Consider the following 19787-nt stretch of genomic DNA (forward strand, 5'->3'; position numbering starts at 1 on the left):
ATGGGTTGAATATTGTATTAAAAACATGGGTTGAATATTGTATTCACCATTCAATATTGCAACATTTATCATCAACAACATGATTTTTTCACCTTCTGTTCCAAGATATGACCTTCATTAGGAACCAGACAGAAGCAAACAGTCAAAACAGGGAGGGACTAACCTGAACTTGTCCAATAAGAAACTAAAATGTTCAATTGCCCAAATTTTTGCTTCTGTTTGGCACTAATGAATACACCCCAGGTGCGCTTAAACTAAAAAAAATGAATCAAATACACATGGGAAGATTGAATGACCTTTATTTATGAAAATACATGTTTATTATCTTTATAAAAAAAATCACATTTACATTAGTACCTAAAAGTTAATGTTAATTACTCTAATGAATATGACTGTTAAGAGCAAGCATTATTTGTAGATTGATATTCCCTCTCAGTTTAGCAGCAGGACAGAGCATTACACTTGATCATTACAGGCACCTTGAAGACAAAATGGAGGATTACAAAGCATACCATACCATATTATTTAATGTACATTCCTTGCTGAATCAATCTCTAACTGCTACAGTGAATGATTGTAAGTTGTCAGTGGCGAAATAAAAAAGGTTAAAATTCCATGTTTATAAAACATTGCTAAATTAAAATCGCTTTGTGGTTAAAACATCTAAGAGTCATACTACACAAACTTAAAAATCTATAGTGAAAAAGAAATGCATTACTGTAACAGATTATCAAATGATGTGTATACTGTGAATATGGTATTTTCCAAGACTACCAAGCAGGCCCGAACCTCGACAAGATATTAATGTCACTCCCACAAAAGTTACATAAAAAATAAGCAGCTTTTTTTTCTTTTTAAATGATAAAGTACCTAAAACACTGACCTCTAAATGGGCATGCAAGTGGATCCCATTCAAAGCAAAACAAACTATTGTAAAACTTAGTATCTTTCTTAAAATGTTTAACCTTTATTTAACTAGGCAAGTCAGTTAAGGACAAATTCTTATTTTACAATGATGGCCTAACCCGGACGACGCTGGGCCAATTGAGCGCCGCCTTATGGGACGGGACTCCCGATCACGGCCGGTTGTGGTACAGCCCGGGATCGAACCAGGGTCTGTAGTGACGCCTCTAGCACTGAGATGCTGCGCCAGAATCTCTTACATAAGAGACAACAAACGGTATTGTTTGCCACATTAAAACGCATTTTAGTTAAGAACATAATGAACAGAGGTATAGTATAGTCTACACCAGAGTACAGGTTTGTAGTGGTTTGAGTGATAATATTAGGATTGCTAATAATGGCTATTTGAAAGCCAACAATCTGCTTCTTAGCATTAGGCTACACACACATACTGTATCTGCCTCATTACAACACATCCAGTTGTATGTAACATTCTCGCCCTCGTAACACCATTGGTCCACTCGATAGAAAACACGTTTGTAAACTTAACAGATACGCCTTGAACCACGTTAAGACTTAATCTCAGAAAACATCCTAAAACATATTACAATCCCAAAAGGCATGAGTTTTTCATAGAAAATAAAATGCCAAGAATGGATTTAAGTTCAATCCTACAGCTACCGTTTCATTGCCACATTCCTCAGAATGTAAACCAACTCGAGCATATTCTAAAAAAAAAAGGTGATAATTTCAAACGGCTCTTTCACACCACTGTCATTTAATTGTTACTATGGTACATTGAGGTCAGACACATGCAGTAAGGTCCAAAAGTATTTGGACAGTGACAAATGTTTTGTTGTTTTGCCTCTGTACTCCAGCACTTTGGATTTGAGGGTATTTTCATCCATATTGGGTGAAACGTTTAGAAATTACAGCACTTTTTGTACATAGTCCCATGATTCTAGGGAACCAAAAGTTTTAGGGAAAATGTACTTATGATATTTATGCCTGTAACCTTCTCACTCATCATTAAATTATTATCCGTAATCATGGTAGCATCCACATGAATGTAAAAGTATTTAGAAACATATTCTATTCTTATTTACAATAAAAGTTCATCCAAAATGAACCAATACATTATTTACCATGAATTTCTATTAGGCACAAACTTTTCTGAAACACAATCAAAACAAACTGCAAAATGCATCCAACAAGTTTGTAGAGTCACAAGCTTGATGTAGTAATTGCGTGCTAGGAATATGGGACCAAATACTAAACTTTTGACTATTAATACACACAAGTGAATTTGTCCAAATACTTTTGGTTCCGTAAAATAGGGGGACTATGTACAACAAGTACTGTGGTTTCTAAACAATTCACTTGATATGGATGAAGATACCATAAAATTAAAGCTGAGATTCTGCACTTGAACCATAAGTCATTGTACCATTTCAAATCCAAAGTGCCGGAGTACAGAGCCAAAACAACAAAATAGGAGTCACATTCCAAATACTTTTGGACCTCACTGTATTAGTGTAGAAATTAAATTAAAAAGTTACCAGTCTTTTCCTTGAATACAAAGACACATATTTGATTCAATGTAAATGTAGTCATACCACCTCCAGACCTTCATAAGGGCTCCATGTTCAGTTTGGCCTTATTTTCTGAATATAAAGACCATCGTAGCATTTGGAGGATTTAAAAGTAAGTGCATCCACATTTAGTGCATCCACAAAAGACCATATCTTAGTGAACTAGTTACTTCCACTTCCAATCGAATAGTTGCACTTAAGCTCAAATCACACAAGTCACTGTTCAAAATACTATTTTCAATGTTGGCCATTGACACACTCCCACAGACTTAACCAGCCAAACCCCCAAAAGCTCACGTTTCAAACATCCCACTGTGAACTCAAGGGAGATAAGGCAGCAGCTGCAAGCCAAATGAGGGAGTCAGTGGTATAATTCCACAATTCGAACTGTGTTCCACAGGCAAAGCAGAAAAGACCATGAATTGTCGTTATAGTGGAGGCATCGCATTAAAAATTCTCACAACTGTCTATTTTGTACACAATGACATAATTGTCTTGTAAAATCAACACTCAGGTCAACACCTCAAAGGTAAGTAACAGTAGCCTCAGCTTCCAGGCTTCCTTAGAGACTTGGAAGAATGGTAACGCAGAGACCAAGACTAGAGTAACAGTGACAGATTCTCCTGTGGTCAATGGAGCAGTCATTTTGTATACCAGGGTCCTCACCACCCTTTAACCTCTTCCTCATAACTAGTCACTCCCCACACAAATCACTTTCTGGTCACTGGTCACTCTCCTCTGGGTCTTTGGTGTCTGGGGGAGATACAGGGGAGGTGAGGTTCAGGTAGCCCAGTTCAAAGGACTGCAACTGGGAATGGGGTGTGGAGGACGACGTCTGGATGCCCTCCACGTGCTCGCCCACCTTCACCCGGCAGATGGCATTGAGGATGCCCAGAGGGTCACACGCACCTGATGTCAGACTGCAGACAGACAGGTGGTTACTGTAAGAACAATGGATGAATGGTGCCAGAAGTTATGAATGACCTTGCTACAAGTGCAGTTAAAATGTTGTTCAAGCCCAGAGCAGTCACAATGTTGAAGAGCAGCTTCAAATAAGAACATACAAGCAAGTCATGTAGTATGCTCTGAGTATATTTCTGACCAAAAATATAAAAAACATGGGATTAAACAGCATGATATTTACACAGGGGCACCTTGTCCTGGGGACAATATTAGGCCACAAAATGTGCAGTTTTGTCACACAACACAATGCTACAGATGTCTCAAGTTGAGGGAGCGTGCAATTGGCATGTTGACTGCAGGAATGACCACCACAGCTTTTGCCAGATAATTGAATGTTTATTTCTCTACCATCGTTTTAGAGAATTTGGTAGTACGTCCAAACGGCCTCACAACCGCAGACCATGTGCATGGCGTCGTGTGGGGGTGAGTGGTTTCCTGATGTCAACATTGTGAACAGAGTGCTTCATGGTGGAGGTGGGGTTATTGTATGGGCAGGCATAAGCTACGGACAACGAGCACAATTGCATTTTATCGATGGCAATTTGAATGCACAAAAATAACGTGACAAGATACTGTGAGGACCATTTTTTTAAGGTGTCCCGCAGATGCATATCTTTATTCCCAGTCATGTGAAATCCATATATTAGGGTCTAATGAATTCATTTCAATTGGCTGACTTCCTCATATTAACTGTAACTCCGTAAAATGAATGAAATTGTTGCATGTTGCACTTATATTTTTGAACTATAACTATATGCAATATATTGTATGCATCTATGCAATTTGTACCTTAATGTTGACTTATGAAGGATGCTGTCGTTCGCAAGACTTTCAGAAGGAAACATTTTCTTGATATCCTGAGGGGGCAAATGAAAAATTAGTTAGGAAAACATGATGCTCTTTTGTGCCAATGTCAGGGACCATGGGATTAGTACCTCTAGGTTGCAGAGCGATTGTGATTGGACGTTCCTCAGAGCCCGCTCTAGCGTTCCGACTTGATTGGCCAACTTTAAAGTTCTTTCCTGAAGTTGTCTGTTCTCCACCTCCAGAAAGTTGACCCTGAAAGAGAAATTTGGTAAAAGACCAAGTCCATAGTACGGCAATAACAGCTCAATAACAGCTCAAATAAGCAAAGAGAAATGACAGTCTATCATTCCTTTAAGACATGAAAGTCAGTCAATGCGGAAAATTTCAGTGCAGTCGCAAAAATCATCAAGTGCTATGATGAAACTGGCTCTCATGAGGATCGCTACAGGAAAAGAAGGCCCTGAGTTAACTCTGCTGCAGAGGATGAGTTCATTAGAGTTACCAGCCTCAGAAATTGCAGCCCAAATAAATGCTTCAGAGTTCAAGTAACAGATACATCAACTGTTCAGAGGAGACTGCGTGAAATCAGGCCTTCATGTTTGAATTGCTGCAAAGAAACAACTACTAAAGAACACCAATAAGAAGAGGCTATCTTGGGCCAAGAAACACGAGCAAGTGACATTTGACCAGTGGAAATCTGTCTTTTGGCCTGATCTCCAAATTTGAGATTTTTGGTTCCAACTGCCGTATCTTTGTGAGATGCAGAGTAGATGATCGGATGATCTCTGCATGTGTAGTTCCCAACGTGAAGCAAGGAAGAGGAGGTGTGATGGTGCTTTGCTGGTGACACATTGATTTATTTAGAATTCAAGGCACACTTAACCAGCATGTCTACCACAGCATTCTGCAGCGATACACCTTTTTCAACAGGACAATGACCAAAAACACACCTCCAGTCTATGTAAGGGCTATTTGACCAAGAAGGAGAGTGATGGAGTTCTGCATCAGATGACCTGGATTCCACAATCACCTGACCTCAACCCAATTGAGATGAGTTGGACAGCAGAGTGAAGGAAAAGCATCCAATAAGTGCTCAGCATATGTGGGAACTCCTTCAAGACAGTTGCAAAAGCATTCCAGGTAAAGCTGGTTGAGAGAATGCCAAGAGTTTACAACGCTGTCATCAAGGTAGAGGGTGGCTTCTTTGAAGAATCTCAAATATAAAATACATTTTTGTTTGTTTAACTCTTTTTTTTTGGCTACTACATGATTCCATGTGTTATTTCATAGTTTATGTCTTCACTATTATTCTACAATGTAGAAAATAGTAAAAAGAAAAGAAAAACCCTTAAATGAGTAGGTGTGTCCAAACTTTTGTCTGGCACTGTACCTTAAGGGACAGTTCGGCAAAATTACATACTGTAAAACTTGTGTTAATAGCCCAGGAGTTTATTTGCTTAAATCACTGAACACAACTGCCGTTTATTAGAGATAGTCTTCCATTTCCTTAATGCACACAGCTTTTGCTCATTTGCATAGTTATTTGTTTAATTCCAGCATTCACGTCCAGCATTTTAATACATTTCTTAATTTCCTGCACTAATGTGTTATCATTTACACACTGTAACCACGTTTCCATCCAGAGTTTATGTGAGTCATACCATATTTAAAAACAATCAAAAGTTTCAGTACAATTTTTTAAATGCTGACAGAAAATTCATAGAGTATTCAGTACCTGTGCTGAACATTGGAGGCCTTTCTCAGGCCGTTGCTCCCCATCTCCTCTGCCTCGCTCATCCTCCTCAGAAGTTCTCTCTTCTCTACCAGTAATTTTTCATTCTCCTCCATAACTGTCCTGATCCAGTCTTTCTCCTGCATACCATAAGAGAGGAAGAGAGGTAGAGTCCTTCAAGGCTATCATCACTATTATTACTACTACAGCAACTGCTCATGCCACATCTCAATGCCCTCTCAGACAACAGACACTGTGACACTACAGATGTCACTCTTTTCAAAAAGGGCAGACAAACCCATCTAAGGGATGTTGAAAATGAGCATATAGCATCGGATGATTGTTACTTCAATGTGTCAATGTGTTTGTACCTGTCCCTGTTCATGAAATGAACCATGAAACCAATGAAATGACTGAAAAACGGACAGACTGATTGACAGACAGACTGACCTTGTGGGAGAGGCTGGAGGCCAGGGCAAGGTCGTTCTCCAGTTTCTGGATGGTGCGGTCTCTCTGGGCCGTGGCCATCAGGAAGATCTGCTTGGCCTTCCTCAGCTTGGTCTTGTGCTGCGACTGTTTCTCATTGTACTTCCTGTAATGTGGAACGGGGAGGTGGGAGAGATGTTGGAGCGTTCATGTGTCATTGAGGTGTAGTTTAATATTAGTGTTTATGGTATTCATGGAGGAAGTCATCTTAATGTTTGTGTATGTGTACAGTAAGTCGCTGGAGAGGGTGGTGTGTGTGAGCAAATATATATATATATATATATATTCCCTTTTCACACTATTGTGCACAAACTACCCGAACTGTGCTGACTGATATTCCCTTTCCAGCAGAGTTCCAGCAACTGGTGGGATACATAGCCAGGCCAGTTTGGTACAGTACTGTGAAAATCCTTTTATAGGCTACTTGATGAACAGGCTTCTGACCTGATGTAAGTGTCCAGCTGTGTGATGACCTGCTGGAGCTCCTCCTGGAGCCGTTCACTCTCCTGCTGACTGGCCACCAACTCCTCTCCCAGCTGAAGACACGACCTCTGGCTCTCTCTCTGCTGCAGACCAGAGCATGCATACGCACAACACAACGTTCAATCTGTACTCCTATTACTAGGGTTGACCCCATGGAGTCGAATTGACGAATATCAAATTATACAAATGACCTGATTTGAATAGTCACGAAATGACGTTTTTAACCTGAAGCTCGGCCTTTAAAAATACATACACTTCTCAAAACATTAGCTTAGAAAAGTTGAATGAGGGCAGAGAAAAGTAACAGAACTACGGGATTGGAAACTCGCTTCAGAGGTAGATCCTGTAGGTATACTATTTTAGATAATTTCAAAAACATTAGCTGGTCACCAGCTGGCTTCCATGTTGCCATGGTACAAATAAAAAAAGTCCCAAAAGTGCAAACCCCACGCCCCTGGCATTCTTGACAGACTAAAACAAACGCTCCAAGTTTTTGAAAAATATCAAATAGTATTTGAACCCACGTCTGGGCCCAGTATCTACTGACCTCCTCTCTGGCCTTGCCATGCTCAGCTTCCAGGACAGCTAGGCGTGTCTCCAGCTGCTGTGTGAGGTGTTTGAGCTCTGAGTTGTTGCGTCCCAGTGATACCTCCTTCCCCCTCAGAGAACGCACCTGCTGCTGCAGCTCCTCCTCCCTCTGCTCCAACAGCTTCCTGTTCAAGGGGGCAGTGATGTGGGGGCATGAGATACAGCCATAGTGAGATCAGGCACTCTGCGTTTTGGTACTTTTAAAAGTGGCATCCTTTTTAATATAAATGTGCACTTTTCTTTGCACTGATATTCTCGCACTGGCTCGATACACACACACACACACACACACACACACACACACACACACACACACACACACACACACACACACACACACACACACACACACACACACACACACACACACACACACACACACACACACACACACACACACACACACACACACAGAGACACACTGCATACACTCACACAAACATATTGATGCCACTCACTCACACACTCCTCACATATGCTGCGGCTACTGTTTATCATCTATCCTGATTGCCTAGTCACCATTACCCCTACCTACATGTACATATTACCTCAATTATCTCGTACCCCTGCACATTGAGTCGGTACCGGTACTCCCTGTATATAGCCTTGTTAATTATTTTATTGTGTTACTATTTCCTTGCTAAACTTTTCTTACTTATAACCATTTCACAGTAAAGTCTACACCTGTTGATCCCACGTGATCAACGTGATCCCTGGAGGCCTTTTCTTCTGTCCTACAGCTCACTCAATGATCTTTAAAGGCTGCGGGGGTAAAAGCAATATAGTAGTGAGTGAGAGAGAGAAAAGATCCAAAGTAGTGTATTTTATAAAGTGCCCTGGTGTGCCTCAGCAGACTATTATTCTCTGACTGTAGAGTACCACAGTATGAGTTATAATTCCCATAAAACATAGCAGTCAGTTTTTCCACCATTCATTTTTTCCATAGAGGATTTTAAAAACACTTAAAATAAGAGCTGCTTCTCATCTAGGCTTACCCTGGCGTGATGTTTTGATAGCTGTGTAAAAGCCAATTTATGCTTGATCGGAAAATGTGGCCTAAAGCGGCGTATGGACGGTGGTGACGCAATTGGGAGCCTCCGGAGGCACGCAGGGGCCAAATTGAGCTCCGCACCGACTCTCAAATTTTGTAACAATGCATAGGGCTCCGTATAGCTCTGCATTGACATGATTGGTTGATGGTAGGTGAGGGCGGGAGGTCCTGTATAAACACAAACTCACTTCCTTGACAACAGCAAGAAGTACAGTACGAATGCCCTGATTTCTGCACGGCCAATGCAGACGGACGATTGACCATGCAGCGCCATGTCTTGTGCAAGTTTTACATTTGTATTTTATTTCACCTTTATTTAACCAGGTAGGCAAGTTGAGAACAAGTTCTCCTTTACAATTGCGACCTGGCCAAGAAAAAGCAAAGCAGTTCGACACATACAACAACAGAGTTACACATGGAGTAAAACAAACATACAGTCAATAATACAATAGAAAAATAAGTCTATATACAATGTGAGCAAATGAGGTGAGATAAGGGACTCCAAAAAGTTTTGGGACACTGTAAAGTCCATGGATAAGAAGAGCGCCTCCTCCCCGCTGCCCACAGCACTGAGACTAGGTAACACGGTCATCACCGATAAATCCATGATAATCGAAAATTTCAATAAGCATTTCTCAACGGCTGGTCATGCCTTCCTCCTGGCTACTCTAACCCCGGCCAACAGCTCCGCGTCCCCCGCAGCTACTCGCCCAAGCCTCCCCAGCTTCTCCTTCACCCACATCCAGACAGCTGATGTTCTGAAAGAGCTGCAAAACCTGGACTCGTACAAATCAGCTGGGCTAGACAATCTGGACCCTCTCTTTCTAAAACTATCCGCCGCCTATTACCAGCCTGTTCAACCTCTCCTTCGTATCGTCCGAGATCCCTAAACATTGTAAAGTTGCCGCGGTCATCCCCCTCTTCAAAAGGGGGTGACACCCTAGACCCAAACTGTTACAGACCTATATCCATCCTGCCCTGCCTATCTAAAGTCTTCGAAAGCCAAGTTAATAAACAGATCACTGACCATTTCGAATCACACCGTACCTTCTCCACTGTGCAATCCGGCTTCCGAGCCGGTCACGGGTGCAGCTCAGCCACGCTCAAGGTACTAAACGATATCATAACCGACATCGATAAAAGACAGTACTGTGCAGCCGTCTTCATCGACCTGGCCAAGGCTTTCGACTCTGTCAATCACCATATTCTTATCGGCAGACTCAATAGCCTTGGTTTTTCTAATGACTGCCTCGCCTGGTTCACCAACTACTTTGCAGACAGAGTTCAGTGTGTCAAATCGTAGGGCATGTTGTCCGGACCTCTGGCAGTCTATGGGGGTACCACAGGGTTCAATTCTTGGGCCGACTCTTTTCTCTGTATATATCAATGTCGTCGCTCTTGCTGCGGGCGATTCCCTGTTCCACCTCTACGCAGACGACACCATATACATATACCATATACACTGTATACTTCTGGCCCTTCCTTGGACACTGTGCTAACTCACCTCCAAACAAGCTTCAATGCCACACAACACTCCTTCTGTGCCTTCAACTGCTCTTAAACGCTAGTAAAACCAAATGCATGCTTTTCAACCGTTCGCTGCCCGCACCCGCCCGCCCGACTAGCATCACCACCCTGGATGGTTCCGACCTAGAATATGTGGACAACTATAAATACCTAGGTGTCTGGCTAAACTGTAAACTCTCCATCCTTCATATTAAACATCTCCAATCCAAAATCGGCATTCTATTTCGCAACAAAGCCTCCTTCACTCACGCCGTCAAACTTACCCTAGTACAACCGACTATCCTACCGATTCTCGATTTCGGCGATGTCATCTACAAAATAGCTTCCAACACTCTACTAAGTAAACTGGATGCAGTCTATCACAGTGCCATCCGTTTTGCTACCAAACCACCTTATTCCACCCACCACTGCGACCTGTATGCTCTAGTCGGCTGGCCCTCGCTACATATTCGCTGCCAGACCCACTGGCTCCAGGTCCTCTATAAGTCTATGCTAGGTAATGCTCTGCCTTATCTCAGTTCACTGGTCACGATAACAACACCCACCCGTAGCACACGTTCCAGCAGGTATATCTCACGGATCATCCCCAAAGCCAACACCTCATTTGGCCGCCTTTCCTTCCAGTTCTCTGCTGCCAGTGACTGGAACGAATTGCAAAAATTGCTTAAGTTGGAAACTTATTTCCCTCACCAACTTTAAATAGCCCACCCAATCTATCTACCTCATCCCCATACTGTTTTTGTTTTATTTAATTTTCTGCTCTTTTGCACACCAGTATCTCTACTTGCACATCATCATCTGCTCATTTATCACTCCAGTGTTAATCTGATAAATTGTAATTATTCGCTCCTATGGCTTATTTGTTGACTACCTCCTCATGCCTTTTGCACACACCGTATATAGACTTTCTTTTTTCTACTGTGTCATTGACTTGTTTATTGTTTATCCATGTGTAACTCTGTTGTTGTCTGTGTCACACTGCTTTGCTTTATCTTGGCCAGATCGCAGTTGCAAATGAGAACTTGTTCTCAACTAGCCTAACTGGTTAAATAATGGTGAAAAAGAGGGAGGTAAAGGCAAAAAAAAGGCCAATGTGGCAAAGTAAATACAATATAGCAAGTAAAACACTGGAATGGTAGATGTGCAGTGGAAGAATGTGCAAAGTAGAAATAGAAATAATGGGGTGCAAAGGAGCAAAATAAATAAATAAATACAGTAGGGGAAGAGGTAGTTGTTTGGGCTAAATTATAGATGGGCTATGAACAGGTGTAGTAATCTGTGAGCTGCTCTGACAGCTGGTGCTTAAAGCTAGTGAGGGAGATAAATGTTTCCAGTTTCAGAGATTTTTGTAGTTTGTTCCAGTCATTGGCAGTAGAGAACTGGAAGGAGAGGCGGCCAAAGGAGGAATTGGTTTTGGGGGTGACCAGAGAGATATACCTGCCGGAGCTCGAGCTGAGGTAAGGGGGACTTTACCTAGCAGGGTCTTGTAGATGACCTGGAGCCAGTGGGTTTGGCGACGAGTATGAAGCGAGAGCCAGCAAACGAGAGCGTACAGGTCGCAGTGGTGGGTAGTATATGGGGCTTTGGTGATGAAACGGATGGCACTGTGATAGACTGCCTCCAATTTATTGAGTAGGGTATTGGAGGCTATTTTGTAAATGACATCGCCAAAGTTGAGGATCGGTAGGATGGTATGTTTGGCAGCATGAGTGAAGGATGCTTTGTTGCGAAATAGGAAGCCAATTCTAGATTTCATTTTGGATTGGAGATGTTTGATGTGAGTCTGGAAGGAGAGTTTACAGTCTAACCAGACACCTAGGTATTTATAGTTGTCCACATATTCTAAGTCAGAACCGTCCAGAGTAGTGATGCTGGATGGGCGGGCAGGTGCAGGCAGCGATCGGTTGAAAAGCATGCATTTAGTTTTACTTGTATTTAAGAGCAGTTGGAGGCCACAGAAGGAGAGTTGTATGGCATTGAAGCTCGTCTGGAGGGTTGTTTACACAGTGTCCAAAGAAGGGCCAGATGTATACAGAATGGTGTCGTCTGTGTAGAGGTGGATCAGAGACTCACCAGCAGCAAGAGCGACATCATTGATGTATACAGAGAAGAGAGTCGACCCAAGAATTGATCCCTGTGGCACCCCCATAGAGACTGCCAGGCCTTCCGATTTGACACTGAACTCTTTCAGAGAAGTAGTTGGTGAACCAAGCAAGGCAATCATTTGAGAAACCAAGGCTATCGAGTCTGCCGATGAGGATGTAGTGATTGACAGAGTCAAAAGCCTTGGCCACGTCAATGAATATGGCTGCACAGTATTGTTTCGTATCGATGGCGGTTAAGATATCGTTTAGGACCTTGAGTGTGGCTGAGGTGCACCCATGACCAGCTCTGAAACCAGATTGCACAGCAGAGAAGGTGCAGTGTGATTCGAAATGGTCGGTAATCTGTTTGTTGACTTGGCTTTCGAAGACCTTAGAAAGGCAGGGTAGGATAGATATGGGTCTGTAGCAGTTTGGGTCTAGAGTGTCCCCCCCTTTGAAGAGGGGGATGACCGCAGCTGCTTTCCAATCTTTGGGAATCTCAGACGACACGAAAGAGAGGCTGAACAGGCTAGTAATAGGGGTTGCAACAATGTCGGCAGATGGTTTTTAGAAAGAAAGGGTCCAGATTGTCTAGCCCGGCTGATTTGTAGGGGTCCAGATTTTGCAGCTCTTTCAGAACTTCAGTTGACTGGATGGTAGAAGGAGAAATGGGGAAGGCTTGGGCGAGTTGGGGGTGCAGTGCTGTTGACCGGGGTAGGGGTAGCCAGGTGAAAAGCATGGCCAGCTGTAGAAAAATGCTTATTGAAATTCTCAATTATAGTGGATTTATCGGTGGTGACAGAGTTTCCTATCCTCAGTGCAGTGGGCAGCTGGGAGGAGGTGTACTTATTTTCCATGGACATTACAGTGTCCCAGAACTTTTTTGAGTTTGTGTTGACACAAATTGACAAAACACCTGTTAGCAAAGGTGTCAGCTAGAGATGACATGCAGGAGCCTGCAGGGATTTGTAGTTTTGGATGATGATGTCTACTTTGATGCTAATTAGCATTTTCAAATCAGAGTAAATAGAGCCAAATATATTTATAAAAGAGTCGCCTTGTCCGAGAGAGATTTACATGCTTATCAAAACGTCACGCCAGGGTAAGCCTACACAAACACAGCCCTTATTTTAAGTGTTTCTAAAATCCCCTATGGGGAAAATGTATGGTGTTTGACAGCTAGGTTTAATGGGTATTATGACACCTCCAATGTGTGGCTCTGCACCAACCCTCACTATCACACACACACACTATGAGTTGGAAAAGGAACCAGACTAAATTGAATTGAAATGAGTTAACCACTTGGGGGCAAATCCATTGATATCAATTCATGACTAAGTGAAAATTTGACTTATGTGGAAGTTACCAATCGCCCCTTGACCAGTGCGGGTCAATGGGATATTCAGCTATCCAATGCCTCTGCTTTCTTTACAGTAGTAATCACCTCTGGAGCTGGTCCTCCAGCTGTCTGGCTCGGAGAGAGGAGAGGGTGTCGGACATGTCCCTACTGTCCCTCTCTAGCCGGCTGGTCTCCCCGGCTCGGGCTTCCTCCAGACGAAGCTGGTGGTGGGCACTCTTCAGCTTCTGCTGCAGCTCCAACACCTACAGAACACAGCCAGGTCACAGCAAGGGGTTCACTTACATGAAAGAATATACATACTTTTGGGAGGGTCCAAAAAGCTTTATAGTTTAAAAAGTATAAATATTGGGTGAAATACCTGATAACTTACACAATAGAGAAAAGTACCTCTTGAAGGTCCTACTGGCAGCCAGTAAAAAGGCTATCACTAAGTAATAGCTACAAAAAAGACCCTCCCACAGTAACAAAATGGATAGACATTGTAAAAGAAATACACCACATGGAGCGTATGACCTTTGCTTTAAGAACACAAGAAGAGAGAGGTTAGGAATACTGGGAAAAATGGGTTTCATACTCGAAAAAGGTCTAATTCAAAGATGTAACTAATATGATGAAGGTATGACGTGCACTGTAACTGCCAGATCTATTTTGTTGTTCTTTTATTTTACTTTATTTGTGTTCCTACAATAAAAACAAAGTATAAAAAAAAAAAAAAAAAAAAAAAAGGATAAATATTAGCAAAAAAACGTAATGGAAAACTAAGTTGAGCCAGCTGCATATTATAAAGTTAGATTGGTGTGTCTAGCTTAAACTGTTGAAGAGCAGGATGTGTTGATGTGTTTGCACTGAAAGGACAAATGTTTCTGTAAAATATGATGAATCAAAAACCCTAAATGGCATGTTCCACTATCGCTAAGCAATCATGATGGCTCAGTATTGAGTGAGAACTGAGGAACCTTCTTGTCTGCGGAGATGACGCGGACTCTCTCTGCTTGAAGCTCCTCCTGCAGGCTTGCGTTGGTGTTGTGGCTCTGCCCGCTGCGGGCCAGCTCCAGTTCCAGCTCTCGGAGCCTGTGCTGCAGCCGCTCCATCTCCGCAGCCTGCCCCGAGCCAGTCTGCTCTGCCTGGGAAAGCTTTGCCTGGGCCTGCTTTAGCTCCGCACACACCTGGGAAAGGAAGTCCACATTTCGAATCCCCAAAGCACAAAATGACTGCGTGCTGAAACTACAAATGTAAGTGTGGTGAAGATAATTACCTCTCACACACAATGACAATAAGTGGATGAGCCGATGGATCTGGGCATGGGTGGTGATGTAAATGTTTGTGTGCGTCTGTATGTTGTCGTTTGTATGTGTATGTTTTGTATTGTTAAAAAAATATACATTACTGTTCAAAGGTTTGGGGTCACTTGGAAATGTCCTTGTTTTTGAAAGAAAAGCAAATTTTTTTATCCACTAAAATAACATCAAATTGATCAGAAATACAGTGTAGACATTGTTAATGATGTAAATGACTATTGTAGCTGGAAACAGCAGATTTTTTCTGGAATATCTACATAGGTGTACAGAGGCCCATTATCAGCAACCATCACTCAATGGCACGTTGTGTTAGCTAATCCAAGTTTATAAATTTAAAAGTCTAATTGATCATTAGAAAACCCTTTTGCAATTATGTTAGCACAGCTGAAAGCAATACAACTTGCCTTCTTTAGACTAGTTGAGTATCTGAGAGTTATGTCCTACTATCCAGGTCTGTACTCAAACGATTTGAACTTCTCCTTTTAAAAATCCAATTCTAAAAATAAGTCTCTCACCGTTGCCACCTGCTATAGATCACCCTCTGCCCCCAGCTGTGCTCTGGACGCCATATGTGAACTGATTGCCCCCATTTATCTTCAGAACTCGTCCTGCTAGGTGACCTAAACTGGGACATGCTTAACACCTCAGCCCCAATCCCCACAAAAATTATCAATGAACCTACCCGGTACCACCCCAAAGCCGTAAATACGGGCACCCTCATAGATATCATCCTAACCAACTTGCCCTCTAAATACACCTCTGCTGTTTTCAACCAAGATCTCAGAGATCACTCCCTCATTGCCTGCATCCGTAATGTGTCAGCGGTCAAACGAACTCCACTCATCACTGTCAACCGCTCCCTGAAACACTTCAGCGAGCAGGCCTTTCTAATCGACCTGACCCGGGTATCCTGGAAGGATATTGACCTCATCCCGTCAGTAGAGGATGCCTGGCTTAAAAAAAAAAAAAAGCCTTCCTCACCATCTTAAATAAGCATGCCCCATTCAAGAAATTTAGAACCAGGAACAGATATAGCCCTTGGTTCTCTCCAGACCTGACTGCCCTTAACCAACACAAAAACATCCTATGGCATTCTGCATTAGCATCGAACAGCCCCCGTGATATGCAACTTTTCAGGGAAGTTAGAAACCAATATACACAGGCAGTTAGAAAAGCCAAGGCTAGATTTTCAAGCAGAAATTTGCTTCCTGCAACACAAACTCAAAAAAGTTCTGGGACACTGTAAAGTCCATGGAGAATTAGTACACCTCCTCCCAGCTGCCCACTGCACTGAGGATAGGAAACTCTGTCACCACCGATAAATCCACTATAATTGAGAATTTCAATAAGCATTTTTCACCGGCTGGCCATGCTTTCTACCTGGCTACCCCAACCCCGGTCAACAGCACTGCACCCACAGCAACTCACCCAAGCCTTCCCCATTTCTCCATCTCCCAAATCCAGTAAGCAGATGTTCTGAAACCCCTACAAATCAGCCGGGCTAGACAATCTGGACCCTTTCTTTCTAAAACTATCTGCCGAAATTGTTGCAACCCCTATTACTAGCCTGTTCAGCCTCGCTTTTGTCGTCTGAGATTCCGAAAGATTGGAAAGCTGCCGCGGTCATCCCCCTCTTCAAAGGGGTGACACTCGAGACCCAAACTGCTACAGACCTATATCTAACCTACCCTGTCTTTCTAAGGTCTTCGAAAGCCAAGTTAACAAACAAAGCCACACTCAAGGTCCTAAACGACATCATAACCGCCATCGATAAGAGACATTACTGTGCAGCCGTATTCATCGACCTGGCCAAGGCTTTCAACTCTGTCAATCACCACATCCTCATTGGCAGATTCGATAGCTTTGGTTTCTCAAATGATTGCCTTGACTGGTTCAACAACTACTTTTCTGATAGAGTTCAGTGTCAAATCAGAAGGCCTGTTGTCTGGGCCTCTGGCGGTCTCTATGGGGGTGCCACAGGGTTAAATCTTTGGGCCGACTCTCTTCTCTGTATACATCAATGATGTCGCTCTTGCTGCTGGTGAGTCTCTGATCCACCTCTACACAGACGACACCATTCTGTATACTTCTGGCCCTTCTTTGGACACTGTGTAAACAACCCTCCAGACAAGTTTCAATGCCATACAACTCTCCTTCGGTGGCCTCCAACTGCTCTTAAATACAAGTAAAACTAAATGCATGCATTTCAACCGATCACTGCCTGCACCTGCCCGCCCGCCCGTCCAGCATCACTACTCTGGACGGTTCGGACTTAGAATATGTGGGCAACTACAAATACCTCGGTGTCTGGTTAGACTGTAAACTCTCCTTCCAGACTCACATCAAACATCTCCAATCCAAAATTAAATCTAGAATTGGCTTCCTATTTCGCAACAAAGCATCCTTCACTCATGCTGCCAAACATACCATCCTACCGATCCTCAACTTTGGCGATGTCATTTACAAAATAGCCTCCAATACCCTACTCAATAAATAAAATTCTACTTTGCACATTCTTCCACTGCAAATCTACCATTCCAGTGTTTTACTTGCTATATTGTATTTACTTCACACCATGGCCTTTTTTTGCCTTTACCCCTCTTATCTCACCTAATTTGCTCACATTGTAAATATACTTATTTTTCTACTGTATTATTGACTGTATGTTTGTTTTACTCCATGTGTAACTCTGTGTTGTTGTATGTGTCTAACTGCTTTGCTTTACCTTTGCCAGGTTTGCAATTGTAAATGAGAACTTGTTCTCAACTTGCCTACCTGGTTAAATAAAGGTGAAATAAATAAAAAATAAAAAATCTGGAGCATCAGCATTTTGTGGGTTTGATTACAGGCTCAAAATGTCCAGAAACAAAGACCTTTCTTCTGAAACTCAGTCTATTCTTGTTTTGCAAAATGAAGGCTATTCCATGTGAGAAATTACCAAGTCACTGAAGATCTCGTACAACGCTGTGTACTACTGCGTTCACAGAACAGCGCAAACTGTCTCTAACCAGAATAGAAAGAGGAGTGGGATTAGAGTGTCTAGTTTGAGAAACAGATGCCTCACAAGTCATCAACTGGCAGCTTCATTAAATAGTACCTGTAAAACACCAGTCTCAACGTCAACAGTGAAGAGGCGACTCCGGGATGCTGGCCTTCTAGGCAGAGTTCCTCTGTCCAGTGTCTGTGTTCTTTTGCTCATCTTAATCTTTTATTTTTACTGGCCAGTCTGAGATATGTATTTTTCTTTGCAACTCTGCCTAGAAGGCCAGCATCCCGGAGTAGCCTCTTCACTGTTGACGTTGAGACTGGTGTTTTGCGGGTACTATTTACTGAAGCTGCCAGTTTGATGTTATTTTAAAAATGGACAACAAAAAAAAGTGTTCTTTCAAAAACAAGGGCATTTCTAAGTGACCCCAAAATTGTGAATGGTAGTGTACAGTCGTGGCCAAAGGTTTTGAGAATAACACAAATGTTAATTTTCAAAGTCTGCTGTCTCAGTTTGTATGATGGCAATTTGCATATACTCCAGAATGTTATGAAGAGTGATCAGATGAATTGCAATTAATTGCAAAGTCCCTCTTTGCCATTCAAATGAACCGAATCACCCCCCCAAAATTACACTGCATTTCAGCCCTGCCACAAAAGGACCAGCTGACATCATGTCAATGATTCTCTCGTTAACACAGTGTGTTGACAAGGACAAGGCTGGAGATCACTGTCATGCTGTTCGAGTTCGAATAACAGACTGGAAGCTTCAAAAGGAGGGTGGTGCTTGGAATCATTGTTCTTCCTCTGTCAACCATGGTTACCTGCAAGGAAACACATGTCATCATTGCTTTGCACAAAAAGGGCTTCACAGGCAAAGATATTGCTGCCAGTAAGATTTAATCTAAATAAACCATTTACCGGATCATCAAGAACTTCAAGGAGAGTGGTTCAATTGTTGTGAAGAAGGCTTCAGGGCGCCCAAGAAAGTCCAGCAAGCGCCAGGACCGTCTCCTAAAGTTGATTCAGCTGCGGGATCAGGGCACCACCAGTACAGAGCTTGCTCAGGAATGGCAGCAGGCCAAGACTTTTGGAGGATGGCATGGTGTCAAGAAGGGCAGCAAAGAAGCCACCTCTCTCCAGGAAAAACATCAGGGACAGAGTGATAGTCTGCAAAGGGTACAGGGATTGGACTGCTGAGGACTGGGGTAAAGTAATTTTCTCTGATGAATCCCCTTTCCGATTGTTTGGGTCATCCGGAAAAAAGCTTGTCCAGAGAAGATGAGGTGAGCGCCACCATCAGTACTGTGTCATGCCAACAGTAAAGCATCATTCATGTGTGGTGTTGCTTCTCAGCCAAAACATCGATATTTTGGGTCCATGGCCAGGAAACTCCCCAGACCTTAATCCCATTGAGAATTTGTGGTCAATCCTCAAGAGGCAGGTGGACTAACAGAAACCCACACATTCTGACAAACTCCATGCATTGATTATGCAAGAATGGGCTGCCATCAGTCAGGATGAGGCCCAGAAGTTAATTGACAGCATGACAGGGCAGATTGCAGAGGTCTTGAAAAAGAACACTGCAAATATTGACGCTTTTCATCATCTTCATGTAATTGTCAATAAAAGCCTTTGACACTTATGAAATGCTTGTAATTATACTTCAGTATTCCTGACAAAAATATTTAAAGGCACTGAAGCAGCAAACTTTGTGGAAATTATTGTGTCATTCTCAAAACCTTTGGCCACGACTGTATATGAGATATATATATATATATAAAACAATGTTTTAAATATATATAACAATGTTTTAAGAGGATAACAAGATAATGTCTAGGCTCGATGTTCTGTACGATTTAATGGGCGAATCCTAACTTCCACTTAAGCATTTAAGTCTCACTCCCATTGACATCAATGCATGACTA

The 19787-nt window shown here is 42.5% G+C and overlaps 1 protein-coding gene across 7 annotated transcripts in view; it reads right to left on the reverse strand.

Moving 5' to 3' along the window:
• Positions 1–282: 282 nt before the first annotated feature.
• Positions 283–19787, reverse strand: part of ccdc30 (coiled-coil domain containing 30) — a 42524-nt gene continuing 23019 nt past the window's right edge. For 6 of the 7 annotated variants that reach the window (XM_035740853.2, XM_035740852.2, XM_035740854.2 and 3 more), the window contains 9 exons: positions 14533–14742; positions 13661–13818; positions 7514–7679; positions 6928–7049; positions 6448–6589; positions 6001–6137; positions 4394–4517; positions 4248–4315; positions 283–3436 (listed from right to left, as the gene is read on the reverse strand). In XM_035740853.2, coding sequence (XP_035596746.1) covers positions 3217–3436; positions 4248–4315; positions 4394–4517; positions 6001–6137; positions 6448–6589; positions 6928–7049; positions 7514–7679; positions 13661–13818; positions 14533–14742 — 1347 coding nt within the window. In that variant the 3' untranslated portion in view covers positions 283–3216. The remainder of the gene's footprint in view (positions 3437–4247; positions 4316–4393; positions 4518–6000; positions 6138–6447; positions 6590–6927; positions 7050–7513; positions 7680–13660; positions 13819–14532; positions 14743–19787) is intronic. The other variant, XM_035740855.2, reaches the window with a different exon arrangement.

Source organism: Oncorhynchus keta, chromosome 28 (genome assembly GCF_023373465.1).
Source record: "Oncorhynchus keta strain PuntledgeMale-10-30-2019 chromosome 28, Oket_V2, whole genome shotgun sequence".
Lineage (NCBI taxonomy): Eukaryota > Metazoa > Chordata > Actinopteri > Salmoniformes > Salmonidae > Oncorhynchus > Oncorhynchus keta.